Source organism: Struthio camelus, chromosome 2 (genome assembly GCF_040807025.1).
Source record: "Struthio camelus isolate bStrCam1 chromosome 2, bStrCam1.hap1, whole genome shotgun sequence".
NCBI lineage: Eukaryota > Metazoa > Chordata > Aves > Struthioniformes > Struthionidae > Struthio > Struthio camelus.
The window spans coordinates 35,107,235-35,128,264 of record NC_090943.1 but is presented as its reverse complement, the minus strand read 5'-3'; the positions used below and the strand labels follow the sequence as shown (position 1 = coordinate 35,128,264).

At 38.0% G+C, this 21,030-nt stretch overlaps 1 protein-coding gene across 16 annotated transcripts in view; it reads right to left on the bottom strand.

The window, feature by feature from the left end:
- HDAC9 (histone deacetylase 9) overlaps nt 1–21,030 on the bottom strand; it is a 508,743-nt gene that overhangs the window by 137,018 nt on the left and 350,695 nt on the right. For all 16 annotated transcript variants that reach the window (XR_011139634.1, XM_068935036.1, XM_068935038.1 and 13 more), the window contains 3 exons: nt 18,232–18,409; nt 11,836–11,969; nt 3,792–3,912 (listed from right to left, as the gene is read on the bottom strand). Coding sequence is in view for 15 of the 16 variants with exons in the window: in XM_068935036.1 (XP_068791137.1) it covers nt 3,792–3,912; nt 11,836–11,969; nt 18,232–18,409 (433 nt within the window). In the remaining variant the exon portion in view is untranslated. The remainder of the gene's footprint in view (nt 1–3,791; nt 3,913–11,835; nt 11,970–18,231; nt 18,410–21,030) is intronic.

Sequence of the window (21,030 nt, the reverse complement as noted above, 5' to 3'; positions counted from 1 at the left end):
CACAATGACTTTTCAATATATCAAGAAACTTGCCAGGATATTTGCTATCTATTGCACAATAGTCAGAAAAGCAGATAACAGAGTTTACAGAACAAAAGAAACACGAACACTTCTTGGAAAGATCAGTGTGTGGAAAGCTTCCATTAAGAGAGAGTAAGACCCTCACCTATCCCTCTTCACAGAAAGAGAAGCTCTCCCAACATTCCTCACCAAAAATGAAAAGCAGTAACAAAATCAAACCGTGAGAATGAATCAACGTGAGAAATTCCCATGATGACTGGAAGTGATGTCCCAGAAGAATCTGGTAAATACTCAGTGGTTTCCCTCCCTTACCCCAGGATACCCCCAGAATAAGAAAAGATCCTGGGATATTTCAAGTGAGATAGGAGGAAAATTTGAAAGCCTTACTTTTCTGGCTTTTCACCAGGACAGAGTTTGCAATCAACAGCAAATCATTTGAAGAAAAAAAAGACTTTTTATGGAAGATTCACCAAAATAATTTGCAGATAGAGATAGAAAAAATACCAAAGTTTTGTCTTCTAAAATGTCACCCCACAAAGGCAGTAGAAGTGGTAAATCAAATTTAAGTCTTACAGCACCTATCACTGAGGTCGAGAGGCCCCTACAGAAGTTCAAGAATCTGCTGAGGATATTGACAGCTGAGAACTAAGAGTCTAATGAGCCATAAAAGTGATGGGCAAAAAAGTCTCTCAAAAGAAAAAAAAAAAGAACATAAAAGCATATTAATTTTTGAAAAGGCACAGTTCACCAATATGGGTTTGAGGAACCTAATGGTTTCCTAGTATCATCCTTCGAGGATGAAGCCATTTCTGCTAAATGGTCATTTTTTAACTGACTTGAAAGTGTAATGTACTTGCAGATGCTCTGTGAATGCATACTGTAGCTGTACTTTAAAAACTGCCTCACTATTAGGGATATGTTGGCAGCATATGTCTCATTTTCACAAATTTGTAATCATTGGAAGCTTGCTTTTAGAAACACTTTCTCAATTATAGTTGGAGAGGGAAAAAGCAAACAAACTTTTAAGACCTGTTTGGAAACTGCTCTGCGCTTAAGCTTATTCAAAGAGGTTTGAAAGGTTCTATTCTGTCACATGAAACCATAATGCAAGCTGACACATAGTCTCCATACTAGTTTCCTTCATGTCAAGAAAATGTAATGCAACATAACATGTTGCTTAACATACCGCAATGAAATATGATCAGTCAAAAGCTTAACTGCTCAATAGTGTCAAAATTGAAGTGATCACTTGCAATAGCTGCATTTGCAGGCCCTGATTCAGGGCAAATAAAGCCAAGAGTTCAAGCCAGTTTATATTCTGAAAGCATTAAGAACATGAGAACTAAAACTGTGTGCATAATTCTCACTGATTTCAGTAGTTTACAGCTTTTTTGCTTTGCAGTCTTCGAGAGTTTTTTCTTGAATATGGACACTGAAATAAGCATTCATTAATAAGTAGTTAGGAGAAGTAAAGAGGACACTTCTATCCTTTGTTGTACTTGAACTTCATTCCCTCAACTGTTTCTTTTCTGTCTGAAAGATACAGAAAGTGCTTTTCAGCAATAAAAGAGCTTCAAACAACACAGGTGTAATCTTCCTACTATATAGAGGGAACAAATACTTCTCTGGATTGCAAGTGGAGAACAAACTGTGCCTCTGTCTTTTGAGAAGGAATGGTTAGGTCCTCCTTTTCATTAGGATGCAAAGCCATTTTCTGATGGAGGAAAAATGCACTTTCATCAAAATAGAAATATTTCATGAAATGATGTTGTTATTGATGATATTTTTGAAGAGAAACATTTCCTTTAGATTATTCTTCTTTGCCACACATCATTTTAAATTTTTATACTACACCAAAATGTTAATTTTAATGTCAGAATTGACTAGGCTCAATGTCACTGAGCTGGGGACAATGAAAGGCGGAACAGTAACACTTCGTTTTGAGAAAATATGACAGAGAATTAAGTTCCTTTATATGAGAGTTAGAAAGCTCAAATAACTCGAAACTCCAGCCAAAACACGGACACATGCAAAAGCATGTGCGAAGGGTGTTTCATTGACTGTTGTCTTGGTAAAAGGCTGTGTGAGAGACAGCAGGAAAACATCCTACAAACAGAGACAGTAAAGGGCGTTAAGCCAAGGATACTCTCAGAATATATGCTAGGAGTGTGATCTTCATATAAACTCAGAGAGTAAATGTTTTGGACTGAGTGTCGAATAAAAGAGGCAAAGAGTGTTGAATAAAAGAACTGTGAGCAAAGAAATGATTTTCTAAGATTAAATAAACAAAGCTTTCTGCAGTCTTTATACATAGGCAGGATTGAAGCAGGAGAACCCGAGTGCATTACTTTTTTTGCCCTATGACTGAAACTACACGCTGCATCCCATGTGCCAGTCGACCTTTGAGATCCAAAATGGGAACAATATTTTATATCATTGTATGTTATATTTAATAATGTAAAAATTAAAATGAAATGAATCAAAAACAATAAAATCTAAATGAAATGCTTGACTCTATCAAAATGGAACATTTTGACAATGTCAATGAACCCAAATCAAAATACTTCCAAATTTTCATTTTGCAGGAATTTTTAAATACATGATTTTTCTTGCAAAAACTTTTTTTTTTTTTAAAAGGACGAATCTCCTGTACATAGGTAATTCTAGCTCCTGTCTTAATGCATCATACTACAAGTATTTTTAACCTTTGATGATGTCTTCTCTAAGAAGGTGTATAAAGTTAGATAACACTGTGATGGAGACATTTTTCTTATCTAATCTTCTCTGAAGCAAGTCTGCCTTACAGAAGAAACTCTTAGCATCAACTTCCAAAGCAAAATAATTTCTACATTTTACCAGAACTGTGGCAGTAATTTCTTTTGATAGCTAGTACTGTTTTTACTTGGTTTGTTTTTTATTATATTTATAGGGAAAACTTCGTATCTTAGAATGAGTGTTATAAAAATAGCAGCAATTTCTAGTATTGCTTCTAATGTGCTGGGACATAAAGGGCAGGATTTCAGTCACAGATTATTTCCAGACAGCACTATTGTGTTTCCTTTCACATTCACAGTAGGTCTGACAAGATGCTCTGCTTCATGCTACACCTATTACAGAGCTGAATTTAACCCTACTTTTCCTACTATGAAAGCATACCCTGAGCGCTGACTATGCATAGAGATATATCACATGATAATGTTGTCAGTTTTCTGCTATCCTGTATATCCATAGGTCCATTTAATATATTAATATGTTTTTTTTTCCTTTTGTTGAGAAAGGTATCGTATTCAGCATAATGGGAAGGCATTAAAATAAAGTTCACATCTTAGTGACGCCTAAGCATGGTATCTGCACTCACTGTGGCTCAAATAATGATTGAAATAAAGCAAATGAGAACAGCAAACAAGCAATTCTGACAAGCAAGTGTATCTTAAACTCCCATTTTCAAATCGAAGAATACAAAGAGACAGAAAACCAGCTGTGTTCCAAATTAGCATTGCCCTCTGATGGAGAACAAATTACAATATAGGGTTAAAATTTAGATGATTTTCAAGCAAATGTAGAGAAACTTCTATTGCTGTTTTCCAGCCTGTGCATTTTGCTAATCTATATTTGGCTTCCATTGTAACATTCTCATTCCACATAGCAATGCATTTGGAAAAAGTGAATTTTTGTCACACTGCTTGCCAAGTATTTTAAACTGACACCAGCTATGACTAATGACAGTGCTGGAATGTGCTGTTCTCAGTAGAATAGAGGCCTGTACAGACCTAGGAGTTTCCTGGGGTCCAGCTTCTGTCTGTTCAGGGGGCTGGTGCCATACAGCAGTGAATGATGTTCAGAGTGAACCAGCTGTATTTCCTCCAGACTGGCTTTTCGACCTCGAATTCGCTGAAAGAAAACAGCAGAGGCCTACAATATTCCACTGACAATATTTAGGGGAAAAAAAAGTAAAGGTCCAAAATAACATTTAGTATGATTAATAATGGGTTGAAATTGCGTCATGCAGGAATGTGACACTGATTTGTTTATTAAAGTAATGCTATATGAAAAACAAATGCGTGTGTGGCTTATCACAAATACTTCACTTACGTCTTAGCAGAGTTAACTTAATACAAGGTTTCACACATAAGGAAAAAATACTCCCTCTCTTCTGTATTACAAAGGGTGAAGTATTTTGTAAGTAAGAAAGTTGGCCAGATAACTTCTAGTTTAAAGAACAAAAGCTTATTCACACCTGTAAACTGCAGATGTATTTTGAATGAAGATTAATGTGTTTTGCCATATGACTAGTACCAGCAACTTATGTTGCTGGGAAGAACAGGATCACAGTGAGGAGAGCCAGGGAGAGGAAGAGAATTAAACACATCAGTAAAATCTTTTTGCATTTTTTTTCTCAAATGTATTTTTGCTCTCCCTGGATCTTCTTTGTGTCACACATGCTGACTCACTTGCTTCCTTACCCTTTATGTAAGTGTAGTTTCTCTCTTTAACTGTTTCTCCAGCCTGTACTCTCCCCACTTCAATTAATGTTAAAAAATCTATGACGTCTTTCTCTAAATCCCTTGAAATACTATCAGTTTAGGAAGGAGGGAAGGTAGGAAAGAAGGTAAAATTAACATTTTCTTATTTAGCAGATCTCTTGCTAGTATATATTTGGAGTTACACACTGCCATAAAAAATATTTACTTCTCTGCTTCTGTTAGTGTGGTACAGGCTTTGCAGCTACAGCAAAATGAAGCAGATTCTGTTCAGGTTCAGGTATAATAAACAGCGCTGCCAACAAAGTACTGGTCCCAAGACAATTTTTACTGTTGATACTGGATAAGGTAGAGAGAAAACAGACTGATTTTAAGGTCTCAGATTCTCTTGGTGGAGCTGGTCACTAGGAACACTTGGGGCAAAGCCTCTTAAGGAATCAGACTGCGACTGTCAAGGTCTACCAAAAGATACAGAATTTCTCTAACTAGACCATCCTACTTTTACTAGATTGATTAACCTGTTACAAAAACACCACTCACAATCAGTTTTCCTAGAAGCTATTTTGTCATTCATATTATATTCATCCCCTACTCACATGCATCTGAAAGCACCAACCTCTTCTCTGCGCTATCAGAAGAAAGCAATATTATATATAAAGAGAGCGTGCACTGAGGAAAAAAGCAGTTGTCTGGCATGGTTCAGCAGAATCAGGCACAATTTACATTGAGTTAAGCAGTGGCATTTTTTTCTGAGTAATCAGGAAAAATTTCCTAAGAGTTAGATCTAGATGACTGTGGAACAAGCTCCCCTAGGGAAATGGTGGAAGCCCTATTTCTTGCAGCGCTTAAAACCCAACTGGACACAGCAATGGAAAAAACATTTTAGGGAATGATCCAAGAACTAAATGACTTAATAAACCTTTTTTTCATCTCTAATTTCTTCAGGCCTCTCCCAGTCTCACATGAGAATTTGTAGCAGTGCACTCACATCCTTTTAACACACAGTTGCACAATCAAACTCAGCACATTATGTTACTTCATGGAGTCAGTAAACTCTATAACAGTTCTTCTGGGTCAGATAAAATCTTTTTCTTCACAAGTGAGGTGACTGGTAACATTTATTTGTTCATCCATTCTCACTAAGGATTGTGTTTCTAATAAAGTGCTTTAAAATATATATACTCAATTCTCCACAGAGGAAGAGGGAAGGGAGGATAGCTCTTAGGACAGCTAAAACAATTATATAAGAAAAGTAAAGAGATATTTGAGGAAGGTCACATCAAAGAACCTTGAGTAAAATATTCACTCTCCAATCATACATTTTCTATAAGTTATATAAAAACTCTTTAAGACATGCTTACAAGATTTAATTGTGTGACTCTTTTTTTTAAGTGCTGCTAAATGCCATATCACTTTAACAATCAAAGGACCCACAGATAGACCTTACTTTCATAATAGGGAGCTCTGTGGTATCCTGTGGAACACAGTGCTTTGCACGATCGGGGTAGGGTCTGGGAGTAGCCCCCCAAAGGGTCAGAGAGTAGGAGGGTTTTGCCGGTGAGTATTGCCCGCCAGATTCTCCAAACCAGAAGCAGACTGTGCAGCAAGAGGTCTGGTGCACCAAAGAGCACCAAAGAGGTTGCCTCACTCCAGGCACCCCAGGGCAATGAGCTTGCTGGGGTGCAGACAAGGGCTGCAGCTAAGAGGCCAGGCACAGCCCAGAGCTGCCATTTCGCTACTGCTTCTCCAGCTCAACCTCGAGCACCAGCGAGCAAACGGCAGGAGGACAGGGGAGGGAAAACAGTTCACACGTGTGCTGTTTCTGCATCCCCTCTACTCATTTGAGGTTCCTTTCATCTCACCCTTGCTGTATCTCTGTTTGTTGAGAGATTTTCAGTAACATTAAAATTCCATCTATCTAAGGTTCCACACAGAGGGGAAAAATAAGTGGAATCAAAAAGCCTCTAATAACTGCTAAGAATAGTACTTTTTACATAATGATGTCAGATCGACAAAAGCACATGTCAAAAGTTTGTTACCACAATCTGGAATCATATAATTTCAGTCACGCAAAGCAATAGTTTCTAGCTCTCACTGGCATGAGCTATCAGACAACATAACATATGCATTTTTATAACTGTAGGCGTACATTTTTATCCACCTCTTTTTTAATTTCAGAGAGCTCTTTTTTTTTTTTTTTGGCCATGTTAGAATCAAAAGCCTAAAATGTAGTAGATAGATAGCAGAAAACCAGCCTAGAGCCAGTGAAAAAGATGTTCCCTTTCTTAGAAAATCCGAAATAGCATAGCAGAACTCATGAACAGTATTTATTTCATTTGGGAGGAATTTGAAAGGGCTTTTTTGGTCCATAGTGAAAGACAAGTCACTCTTCTCTGATGCATATGAAAATTTGTGTGCTTATTTTCTCCCTTCACACATGCAGTTCTCTCATCAGCTGGGATATCTCAGGAGAGCAAAATACTGCATTTGAGTGCTTCAAAAACCATTCTAGAATTAGAAAGTTATCCTTTCCACAACAGGAAGATACTTTCACCTTTCTTAGAATTTAAGGTCAGAAAGGATGGCCTAGTCTGGTCTCCCGTTTAAAATAGATCATTTAAGTTTCACACAGATAACCCCTATTAACCTAAAGATTTTGTTTATACTTCTAGGAGACTAAACTCTTGCACAATCAGAGATTGAAAAAGACAAAGGTGAGACTGCCTGTGTCTCTCTACTAAACTAATAAGAATTGTTGGCATAGCTTAAGCGACATTTCTCACTTGGGTCTCTCAGTATAAGGTGTCTATTCCTATTACCACAGCTATTTGCATGGATATAGTGTCTCTGAAACTCCCTCGTGGTATCTAGTTTGCAAACAAGGTCTTCTGAGTCTTTCTTGCCTTTCTGGGATTTCTCATAGTTGTTAATCCTCTCTTGTTTTTTTCAAAATACTCACAGATAACATTAATCTTTTGGCCAGTCACTACACGCATATCTTTCTCTCTCTCTCTCTCTCTCATGGAAATTGTAAGCATCGCTCTCAAATTCATGCACGCACATAGAGGTGCATTTATTTTCTTTATGTGTTTTCCAGTACCTAACATGAATAGGTTCAAAGCTACAAGATTTTTTTTGCTCTGAAGGGTTTTCATGGACCCTCTTTTCCCTTATTGCTTCTTTTATGGTAAACTAAGATTCAGAGGGTGGAATTTCTTTTATATATTTCAGTCCATGAAATCTGGCAGACTCTAGGGTTTTTGAATTTTAAATTCTTCCATTTTGACCCCTTCAGTCCATGAGATGCAGCCAGCAGGACCTGCAAGGTGTCTCCCTAATCCAGAAAACTACAAAAATTCAGACAAAATTCCATGCTGAAAAAGAAAATGTTGCTGGCTCATCATCCCTATGGGAAATAGAGGTGGGGGCAGTAACTGGAACCAAGCATACATTCTTCTTTTCTTTTCTAAAACTGTGCTGACCAGTATAGTCTGATGTCAGTCATGTGTGCATAAATTAGAGCTCCATAGGAACGATGCAAATGCTTCCTTTCTGCAGAACAAGTAGAAAGAAGACACCACTACCAAAACATAATTCAGTCCTTCTTTTATCCCAAAGGTAGGGCAGCTATGCATTGCTCTTTACTAAGAGCAAGTTGAAAAAAGATAATAGATGTTTTTATGCCAATCTTTGAGCCTTTTAGTTGCCCTGTTCTGGTGCCACCCTTTTATATTTGACTATTCTATATCTATCAGCCTTTACCAAATGCAAAACAGGCATTTCAATAAACACAGGCAAAACTGTTGATCTAATGCAAAGGTATTATAATAATTCTATTTTACTAAAATATATTTTATGTGCTAGGACTATAAAAAAACCACTACAGAGGGAAAATGACTACATTTTCTTGCCTTGGGCTCAGCCTTTAGTAACTTTGTAAAACTCACTAGAATAATTCTCAGAATTGGCCATAATCTAAATGTTTTTATTTTTCCTTTCTCTTGTGGAAGCTGATGAGGGAAGTGATACATACATTTAGAAGAAAGATGGGATTAAAAAACTAAATAAAACCAAAAAAACCTAGAATTAGTTTCCAGATTTAGCAAAACTCTTGTAAACCCATGCTTGAATAACTCTGGAGCTCAAATACCTATGGATAGAAAGACAAAATACAGTCTGCAGAAGCAAGTCCTTTTGGCTGCATCTGCAGCAGTAAATTGACTAGTGCCAGGAAACATTCCCAGGCAGAGGAACATAGTCATCTCTACTATTAAATTGCTAAAGTGGTCCTTCACACCGTTTTGGCTGAGGAGCAACTAGCGTTCTCCCAAACAGCTCCCAGACATGGTTTGGTTTCTGGCATGAGGCAAGGAGCATTCCTGATAGTATGAACATGGGCCTTTCCATGCCAGTTGGCCTGAGTGGCGGAGAACAGTCCCAGGCACATTTAATTTTGTAATGAAGACACAGCTTTGAGTACCCCAGTCAAACCTTGTTATGATTTTACCAAGTTATATTTTAAATATCATGCTATATATGGGAAGTATGTGGGGCTGACGCAGTGCTTGCTCACTGCAGTTAACGGAAGTCACCCTTTGCCCGGCTGGTGGTGACTGGCCTCTCCATACACATGGGCACTCTCTTCCCCAGGGCGGCAGACCTGAACTGTGTGAGAGGGGTTAATCCACACCACGTGATTTAGGAACCAGGTCTTACTCCCCGGTGCAGATAACAAAGATGATTACATAGCCATCAACTGTTCATTTGCATAAAGGTTTCTTGCTAGATTAAGAAAGCAGGAAGGGCCCCACCGACACACAGCTGTCACTAAGGATACATACAGTGCGTGGTGCAGTGCAAGGTAAAGACGTCAGAGCTTCCTCTGAATGTATTAGCTTGGTTCTGAAAATATCTCATTGGATGAAGTGTGGGACTGCAGCCTGACTAATTCACCTGCTTCCTGGGCAATCTCCAGGCCAATAATCCTAGTAGAGGTCTTTGCTAACACACTTCTGTCATTAACAGTAGGGCTTGCCAACTAGTGCTGACTTGTGTTGTATAGAGAAATCCTGTACTACCTTTTAATGAAAAACTTCCTGCAGGTTCATGACTGCAGGGTTTCCTGAATGGCTGTTGCAGGCTACTGCTCCTGAGCCACCCTTCACACTTGGTGCATGAGGCAATGGACATGGCAGAACCTGACCAGCGGCCTCCTCCTATCGTTTCACTCCTTCAGACAGAAGCTCACGGAAATTATATTGAGAAATTACATTAAAAAATATTAATGTGCATTCAGAAGTCAATAAAAGAGATAATGCAGTTGCTTGTGAGGCTTTGGCTCTGCATCCCTAGTGTAGCATATTCTGCAGTTTAGTTTAATTGTGACAGCCTATTATTTCTTGAATAATGCAATAACCTTTCCTTTAGAGACCCAAGTCATATACTCAGCTGAATAACTTTTCTAAAGAATTCGAGCACCACTGAAGCAAATAACTTCAGCCTGCCTCATTTTGAAAAGCAAGTATATTTCAGGATGTGCTTGGTGTCAAGCGAGTGATAAAGATAATTCGGTGAAGCAAAGGACAGCTTAGATTATCAAATGCAATCCTGTCTTTAGCTATATAAGAGGATCAAGATATGCACCAGATCTATGTACCCTATTCACAATGAAGTACCTTAAACTCTTATCATCTCAGTTTTCATTTTGACAGCTCTTTTCACATTCCAGCCTCATTTTAAAAAACATAACAGGAGTCAAAATTAATTGTAAGTCATTTGATATAAAGTGATTTACTTCCTCTCTGCCTACTCACTGGAATTTGTAGGACTCGATAAGCTATATTTCCATTTGTGAAAGTATAGAATTGTAAGAGGAAACTTTAAATCATCCAGGAAACTGTTGGACTGCACGTACCTCAGAACCAACCTGTACCATTTTACCAGTTCACACCTTTTTCAGATTCCATACCCTTTACTCTTCAGCAATATATTTATTATTGAAAAATAATGCATAGCAGCACTCTGCATTTTACTGATTTTCTCTCATTTTCTTTTCCGTATGCTATGGTTCCTGAGTCAACAAGGCAACGAGGCCTCCTTTTAGTAAAGCGCTCAAGTGCATACTCAGCTTTAACTTACTCCCTAATTATGTGATCCCCTCAATCAAACTACTCGTGTGATACATGGCCTTAAGGACCTTACTGGAAGAAAGCCTTCTTGAAGATTGAAAAAATTATCTGAGCTAAAGAAAACATTAGCCTGTTAGAGTGCTGCCATCTAGTTAGAGGAGTGTGCACAACAAATCCATTCATAACGCTAGCAATATCTCAGAGCCCAGCGCACTTGGCTCCTTACGTTGTAGAAAATCTTTGCAGATTTTTTTGCAGATCACTAATTCCCAGAAAATTGAGCTATAGTACAAGTTACCTTGTATTTGTAAAAAATCTAAATATATAAAAAAAGTAAATCAAAAAATTGAGTATATGAGTGCAGGCAATGGCGGGATCCCACAAAATGTAAGCAAACAATTATTTTCCTCAGTAGTAGTTTGCACTGAGCTTTTTTAAAACTTGTGCTGCAAAGCAGTAAGCTCCCTCAATTGCCATATTCTTTTGCAGAACTTGACAGTGCTGTACCACTCATGGGAAGCAGTAAGTAGCTGGTAAAGACTTCTTTTTCAGTAGCCAAGGGCCTGAGAATGAATCTAGGAGCCCATATTCAATTCAAGTACAATGCTTTAGTCTACATTTCTGTAAAGTAAATCAAAATAGAAGAAAATTTCAGAGTTGCATGGATATTCTAGGAAATTGAGCTTAAATATCTTGATTTTTGACTTGGCACGCATTTTACTCCTGGCAAATGAAAATGCTCATGAAAACAGGCTTTATAGCCTGAAACAAGACAAGATGCAATGTGCTTATGGAGTGATAGGAACTACATTAAACAAATAAAAAAAAAAGTGTTCTATGCTATTACAAAAGTAAAATTGTTAACTTCTTGAAGAAATTAAGAACTGGGTTATTGGAAGGACTGTACTTGCCATTTGCTACTGCCTGTCTACCCTCCTGTATCAAGGTGAGGATCACAGTTATGTCTGGATTTCATGTCCTGATGCTTGTGGAAAAATGACTTTCGTTATATAAATTCTTTTTTTTCTGATTGGGAAGTGCGCTTTCTTAAAATGCACTATTTTAATATCGTCAACTAATTCCAAATAATTCCTTAGACAAATAATTCTATTATTACAGAAGGAAGACAGATTTAGAATTTAATAAATTTGCCCTTTACTTAAACAAGTAAACGATCTGGTCTTTTTGTTGTTGTTGTTTATTACCTCACACTTGTTTAGCAACCCAGTTTCTTGCAGCCTTGACCAGATGCTTTGTATCCTTCCAGCATGTTCAGGGTGATTAGTATAGTTGCCACACATACACTGGTGCTTCAGCATCAGACTGTCATACACAACACCTTCAGCACAAAAACAGTACAATAAGAAAGAGTAAGCAAAACAAATGCAAGTTATACAGTCACATGCCATGCATATTACAGAACAACTGGATTTTGTTTGTCTGTAAGAACAAGATGAAAATTCTGGATCTTAATTCCATGTAATTCTGGGAGATTCCACATTTAGACTGAAAAGATGCGTCTTGTCTCATCTAGAAGGTAGAAATTAACCCCATGAAATTATACTAACAAACATAATAAACTGTACAGAAAAAGGTAATGGGTAGTCTCTTGTAATAGCTTTTATGGCTAGAAAAAGATCAGTTGAATTACTGATTGATTTATTTTCTCTTTTTCTAGTGGACAGTTAAGGCTGTAATAAACATGTTTATAACAAGAAAAGGTCATATTTTCATTGCAGGATATGGAAAAATCATTCAGAAACCTCTTTTTATAATATCTTTTAAAACGACAATACCACTCTGTATTTCTGTTGATTAAGTAATATTATATTAAGTCCAGATCTTAAAATATATCATATATACATTTCAGAGAGTTGCAGCCATGGCAGCCAGAGCCCTTTTTTCATTTAAAAAAATTCCACTCATTTCTGAATTGGGACCAAATCCTGTTGTTAGATGACAATGTAAGGTTCCTTTTGAATTTAGGGGGTTCATTTATGCAAGGATAGAACCATATTACAGGGAATAGCTATCAATATGACATTTCTCTGTAGCTGTACATTGTTGAAGAAAGAGAGGATTATAGCCAGTGGACTCAGAGCTAAACTAACCTTCAGTTTTCAAGGCTTTCAAACCAAGTCTGAGACACTGAAAAACAATTTTATTTACTTATTCGTTGTTTGCATTTTCCTCAGGAATGTCTGAAACAAAAAATATTTTCCTTACCACTGTGAGCCATTTTCATTTGGAAAAAATTGGATTTTTCTTTCCTTTACAGTAGAAAGGGACTCAAATTAACAGTTTCTCCAAGCTGCAAAACTTGGCATTCAAAACTTCTTTCTTATGTGCCACCACTACTTAGGTTGCCAACACACTTCTGGGAAAATTGTGTTAGCCTGCTACTGAAAATTCAGCCAGTGAAGAAATTACAAAATTAAAGTCCAGATTCAACAACATGCTCAATACCACCCTTATCCAGCAAAGTCCTTGAATGGGTATTGAACTTTAATAAAGTGTTTAAGAACTCTACAGAATAAGAGTCTGTTTACATTGTGGGTAATGCAAAGTTAAGGTTCTGAGATAATTCACTTAGAAGCCAGAAATTTCTAATTATGCTGCTCCAGAAATATTTGTGCTGCCATATTACTTAGCTCATGCATTTTAGATCTGATCCTCTGGGATCTTCTTATTTAAGCCAAAATGATAACATGGCAATTATGTTTATCATAAGGAGCACATAAAAATAATATCTTGGTGCAGCATGACTAAGTTTATGCTGAATTATTATCTAACAAACTGAATAGTGCACTAGCAATAAATTCTTGTACTTACTTTCTTGCTTTGTTTCTTTTAAAGAAAAAAAAGAACTAGTGAAAATCTGGAGCTAATAAACTAATGCAGCTTAAAATCTGCTGGCATTGCCAAAGCAGTTAATAATTTCCTTTCTCTGGAGTTATTTGCATTGTGCAGTTTATAGCTTTACTGCTCTATCATCAGGTCTTACAAGTTATTTGAAACAGCAAGTGTGCATGTAAATAGGTGCATGCTTACACACCTTGCTTTCCTTTTCTTGGCACCCATAGTTTTAACTTCTAAATTCTATTGCAAATGCTGATTGTACAATTTGCCAGTGGTCGTTTACAGTTAAATAAGAAACCCTTTCCCCTGCTCAGCAGAAAAGGTAACAGATTGGATTTTCTGGAGCGTGTCGATGCTAAATGTACAGGTATGCAGGAGGATTTTCAACAAGGACTGAGGCAGAGCAGAGCAGGCACTTACAACCAATGGATTTCAATGAAATGTTGACAAATCTGGTTGAAAGTATCTCCTGCCTGCCACTCTTTCAACCAGCATTTTACCCTAATTATGAATGTTCCCTACAGCGTTAGATTTGCATAAACCAAGCTTCATTTGAAAGAAATAAAATATAAATGCTTTACTCTGTTACTTTTGTACAGAATCAAGACATTATGTAATAACTGTACTTTTTGATAAACTACATCAGGGATGCCGTTTTGAAATAAAATGCTGAAAACTATGTATCCAGGATGCCTCCTCTGGCTGACACAGGTATAAACAGCCCTTTCTCAGTGGTGGCAGCACTGCTTCACCAGTATGTTTCCCAAAGTAGAATATGACTAAAAATGTAATTTTATAGTACGTAAATTATTTTGTCCAAAGCAAAAATCATTTTAATCAGGTTAGGTCAGTAATGTATGACAGAACCATCCACTCCAAACCTCTAAATAGTAGGATATTCACACCAGTGAGTGCAAAATTTATTTCTGAACAGGATTAATTGACTTAAGAAAAGTCTCAAATATATGTTTTCATTTACTGCAGCCATCTAAATTGATTTAGGATGTGCAAGTAACTCAGATGTGTGGCTGCTGGTCACACAGCACATGTGCTTGGTACAATACCACGATGCAGCAGTAGAGCTTACTGCTAAAAATAGCCTGTAGGATTTCCCTAGCAGGATTCAGCCAATAATTTCCCCACCCCTATAAAAAGAGAGAAAGAGAGAGGGAGACAACTGTTTTCAATTGCAGACTGCTGTGAAATATTAATAAAAGATGCTTACTCTGTCTCTCCAGAACAAATGCCTACAGCCGGATTCTGCTCTCAGATTCCTTGTGTAAATCTGAGCAGCTCCACTGAGACTGGTGGATTTATTCTGGATTTACACCAACATCACTGAGGTCAGAATGCGGCCCTGATGACAGACTGGAATGGTGACACTACCGAACCATGTAATGATAGAGGACACAGGACAAAAGACATTGAATTTGCATTGAGTTAGAAAAAGCAAGGTCTTCCTAGAGGGGACTCCCTAACGTTCATTCTATTCCAAAATACTCTATTTAGGTCAGCTTCTTTTAACACTGTTTTGAAAAGAGTGGAGAGAGAGACTTAAAAATCATTGGCTAACAGCATGCTTTGAAGACTGTGAAATGTCATGGAGAACAACAATATCAAAACCAAAACCCAAGGGGAGAGATTCTAATAAATTATTCAGAACAAAAATCTAAATTAAGTAATAGCAAATCTTCTGTAAATCTTCCAAATGAACATCAAGTAGATTTTATATTCTTTTCCATCTTTAGCTTATTGTGCTGTGTATATACTGAATATATACTGCCTTTCTCTCTCATAATCATCATTATTCTGATTCCCTTCAGATATTTGGCTAAGAATATTTTTTCTCATGAACCTCAAAAAAAAAAAGGCTCATTTTGATCCTGGTATAATGTTCTGCCACAACAGTTTTCATCGTACTTTTTTTCTCTTCCAAGAATATATTATCTTTAGAAAAAATAAACAATAAGCAATAAGGAATAATTTAAGTCAGGGAGGTGTGTTGGGGTTTTTTGTTCTTTTTTTGTTTTTTTGCAATGACTTATAAGGCCTCAATTTGGCCTTACTTTATGCTCACTTTGTGCTGTACTTGATGTACCTGATTTTTCTACCTCTCCACCCATTCCTCCCTTCCATATTTATACAAATGGTGGGTAATGTAGCAACTGCTGTGGGTAAAGGCTGGCTGCGTTTTGCGGGTGCACACTGTCCAGACCCAGAAAAAAATATGCAAAAATAAAACTATACCATACCACACCATTCCTTAATAGTACATATATCTCATATTATTTACAGAAACTGTATTTCAAGGTCTCTGAGCATTATTACACCAAAGATGATAATCTCATACAATCAAAAGTAGATCTATTTTCAATGCACCCAGAAACTGCCGTGATATAGATTATAGAAGTAAATAGGAAGAGAAATAGATAATTTTATTAATTCAGAGAATGAGAGTGCAGGGCACACAGTCAGTTTAAACAACTCAGATCCTTATTCAGTTTATGCCCTTGCAGAGCCAGTAACTTTTGAGCCACCTTGCCATTTCAGCTGAGTTGAAGAGAAGCCTAGAGAGATGTCGAGGACGCAGATTTCTCTTGAGGAGAAAGGAAAGGTTTCCCCATGAATGCGAATGTTCTGTTGAACCTGCAGACCCGGCAACCAGTGGGCACCAGCTGGCCAGTTAGCATACCTATGGCTTGGGAGCAGCTATAGCACTGTACTATGCCTTCCTCAGCCACAACGGATACATACATACATAACGGATATGAAAGGGAGATGAAGGTACAGAGAGCAAGGGGAGATGCAGAAGCAATAAGGGACTGAAGTTGTAAGACCGTGGGAAAGGAGCTCAAAGATTAACTGGCAATCTCAGTTGTAACGAGCTGCATGTTTTCTCTCTTTCTTTCTCCAAATCCCACTGCTATTGTTCACATAACAATGCTTTTCTAAAAGGATGAGTTTAAACTGTCTGCCTAATCTTAATATAGCCCAACTGTGTGATGTGCACGACTGGCATTTCCATATGCAACTCCAGTGCATCTAAAACCTTATCAAGCTTCCCTGTGTCGAATCTCAACCCTTTTATGCCTGGTATGTCCCATTCCCTGACACCATCTGCATTCAATATCTGTCCTATATCATTTAATTTCTTCTCTTCTTACTCTTCCATCTCAACTTCATGTTTTCTTCTTTAATTAGTGCCACCAATGCCACAGTTCCCCAGATATATGTTACACCACTGACCCCAATCCCCTTTCTGAGGACTTACAACGGGAGGTGTCAATAAACCTGAGCAATGAGATTGAAACAGCAGCCTTTAGATTTGCAATTCCATTCCACTTTTCCAGTGGAGTAGCAGATTTCTGACTAGGATATTGAAGCCTACACACAGTAAGCTTCTTTCAGTTGTCTTCTGTGAATCTTTTAAAATGAATTTAAAATATCTTGAACAACAACTAGAAAAACAGTGGCCTGGCCTCTATACACGGCTGATCTTTTTGCTGAAACTCATGGAAAGTGTATTAGCATGTTTGTCTTTATACAGTCCAGACAATTCTTACCCAATAAGTGAAAGGCCTAAATTGACGGTATGTTTGCAGAAGGGGAAATTATGTCTTTCATCTTTGAATGTCACTTGCATCCATTCACCCAATTACTTTCAATGTGTTAAGGCCATCTTTTTTTTTTCTTTTATACTTTTTTATTTAAAACAATAAATATAAAATAATAAATGTTGCTTGCAAAGTCCACATTCTACACAGACAGCACATTGTCTAGCACACAGCGAAATATAGTGCCCATTAAGGACTCCACTCCTACATCAGTTCACAGCCATGATCTCAAGAATCGTATGCTTTTAGAGCATGGCAAGTTCTGCCAACAAATGTGACGGAATTAATACTTATGGCAGAAACCTGAATAAACAGCATCTCCAGGTGGCGTCACTCCCACTTTCACGTGCACAAAGTGAAAGTGCTTCAAACCATGTTGTAATGTCACGCTGAGATTCATGCTATTAAAAAGATGGGACCTCTTGGAAGGTTAGGGTGCCTATAATAAGAAAGATATTCTGTGGTCATTTTCTCCCTTTCAGTGAAGGTTTCTGGGGTCCTAATCACTCTACTTTGGGCAACCTAGACAATACCTATATGCGATGCTCCCTGAGTGACTGGACTACCCAGTGCCTGACCAGAAAAGCTTTCCTCTGTAAAGTTTTCACACAACTGCTAAGAGACACCAAAGTTATAGCTAACATCACCTTCCGGTCAGTGCTACAGCTTCGCTTTTGCTGTAGTAAAAACAACTCCGTAGCATGGATTGACTTTTCAAATGAAGATGTTGAGAATTATATTGCAGCTTTACTACTTACTGGTGGTCTTTCTTCAACTTATTGGTGGTCTCCTTACAAAACAAGCAACAAGAGCATGGAGAAAAGAGCCAGAGGATAGGGAAATGAAAGAAAAAGTTATAAATGACTTAAAGGCAGCAAAAATGCACCTGTTGCTATATTGCCAGAGCCAGTCAACGATAATAATTTATGACTGTGTGAATATTAACCCTGTGATTTATCAGCTGCACTGGCTGACTTGATGCCAGTACAGCATCATAAAACCAGGAACCAGTGAGGCTAAAAATGAATGTATTGCTGCAGGAGGTATTCAAGGCATTTAAATCAGTTGATCCTACATGAACAAACGCATTTGCCCTGCCTATTAAAAGCAGTCTTTAGGGAATCCTACCAGTTGTGTAGACATGCTGGCTGGGCTGGTCCATGGCTGGGTGAGGTAATGTGGAATCAGCGGGGGAAGACGGGGTCCTGGAAACAGGCCGATGTTTATCTAATCCTGCCATGCCAACTGTAGCCATCTGAGCCTGGTAGATTTGCAACTGGTGGACACGCCGATGCGCCAGGAACTGCTGTTGCCAAGAAAACAGCACAGTAGAAAGAAACGTGAGAAGGGATCAAGTAAGACACTGAGGGAAACATGTCAACAAATTAAGTTCATTAGGTCAGGGCTGTAATAAACAGTGTGAAAAAAAATGCACCCAAGACCTAGTCAATAAATCCATTCAACAGATGTTTTCACACTGACAGTGTGGGCTGCTGACTTTGCAGGAGAGTAGGTGATGGCAGGCAACCTGTCAGTTCTCCGTGACAGAGGAAAAGATGGCTTCACACACAGAGATTTATAAAAGACCAAAGGTTTTTTGGAATACATAATATGATGTTATAACATGCACTGTTATGTCCCTCCACAGATAAATGAAAATAAAAACTTCCTGTAATATCAAAGGCTAAGAGCAGTGTGCTTTTAACTCAGTAGCCAATTTACTGAGCAAGCGTGAGGCAAATTTCTACAGAGGACTCACTAGACTCTTCGTAAGGCTGCCTGGAAAACAGGAATATTTTGCGTGCAAGTTGTCATAGATCGTTTAGAAATTTAGAAATTGTTGCATGAGATCCCACTTAGGGAACATCTCTTTTTGTCACAACTCCTGCTGGCTGTAGGCCACTGTAGTGAAAAGTAGGCAGGTGTGAAAAAGATCAAGACAGAGTGGAAAGGCAGATTTTATCCTGTTTTGTTTGTCAGCAAATGATGATTTTTGCTGACATGAAAAAAGCTGAAACTCCCGCCCTACTGAAATCAGTAGCAACTTTGGCATTCACTCACTCCACAAAGTAGGATTGCTTCCCAAGTCTTTATTTTCCTCTCCCATTTTTCTGTTTTGTACATATACACCTAGAACCTCAACAGAACATGAATGTAAAAGTGAGATATTTTCAAAACGGTTTGCACTCTAAACTCAGCTGAAATTCAGACCTCCACCTTAGAACTTCATTTCTCCATCTTAGGACTTCATTTATCTTCACCAGGACCTGGTAGATATGCAGGCATATATGATTTTTTTTTTTCTGAACCCAATAACAGTTAGTAGTGCCGTATGGTCCTGTTCAAGACAGCATATTAGGCTGCTGAGGGTCTGGTCTGCCCAGGAAGTGTTGCTCGGTGTCCAGAGAGGCGAAACAGAGCTCACGCTGCATAGCAAGGCAGATGGGAATGCCCTGGGAGTACCCCAGCCCCTCGCTAGCTGCAGAATGAGCCCAGTGTTGGTAGGAAGGGACAATGTCTTTCCTGCATGCTAAAAAAAGAACCTTCCATGAAAATGAATGCTCATCAGTAACAGCTGAAACATGAACAAATGCTTCAAAAGGTAGCCTCAAAAGCCACATTAATACCAGCTCTTCAGTGAAAAAAGTTGAGGTCATGGGAAGGGTAAATCACCAGGGACCTTGTCTAAAGTGACTAAATATAGAAAAAAATTATGAGTAAGCAAAAAGAGGTTTTATAAGAAATGGTTTAGGGTCATGAATCATTTCCCTTTCCTCAATACAGTCCCTAAATTTTTTTTAGTATTATTTTTGTTAATGTATGATGACAGAAAGGTGTTATATATGCCAAAATTATTTGGAGGTATCTGAGAAAGTCTATGTACCCCTTTCCTTACAAACACAACATAAAATAAGATTCCTTCCTAAACTGCTTAAGTGCCTTATTGCTTTTATTTAGCTTCACTGATGGTTTTAATAGCAGTGAATTTTCAGAGGGGCGTTTGTTCTGCTCTTAGGTATAAGTATCTTTTATAACCTTTGTTGGGAATGCATGTGAGTGGCGAGGAGAAGCGAAGAATTAAGTATAGATGCATATTATCACATAGAATATTCTTCCTGTGGAGAAAAAAGGTAAATAAATCCCTTTGTGAGGATACAGCATTCATTTTCCTCAGTGCTGGCTTAGTGCTCAATAGCAAAGCCTCAAGAGGTATTTTACTGCCTGTGGCACCACTGTTCTCTGCATCGTATGGCCACATGGCGACAGAAGCACCAGCAAGCAGGTGTCTCCCTGATGTTAGTCTATTTACCAGCTCCTAACTGCTTTTCCAAAGCACTGGGTTAGCTAAGCAGTTTGGAAGAAGCAATACTCCTGCCTGCTGGAGCCTGGCTTCATCACACAGAGCCTGACTATCACACATGAAATCAGCGGAAAGGTTGTTATTTCTGCTGCTCTCTTCAACCTCAGAGGTTGCATTAATTAAATAGACAATGTCTCTGTAATTCGTCTATCTGAGGGACTTTTGCTACTGGTTTTTAGTGTTCATGCTAGCTAATGATAATTAATTAATTGAGCCCACTTTTCTGCTAATTACTAGAGAGTAGAAGATAAATGGGATTGTTCCCTATTGGGATGTTCTTCAAGATAGTAGGAGTACCTCAGTGTATGCTGGCAGTCTGCATTAAACAGTATTAATTAAATATATTTCTGAAGGAAGTCTGTTTGGGAATTTGGCCAGCAGTGAGGGGTGAGGGGATTTGCACTGTGCATGGATGTTTCTTTTTGGATTCTCCTCAGTGCTGGTAGACTCTGAGCACTAAGCCTTTAGAGCTGTCTTTTCTACATGTTTTTACTTTCAAAACTGAACCTCACTTGCGCAATGCCTGAACAATTTTTTTCAGTAAAGCCATAAGTTAATTATTCAAT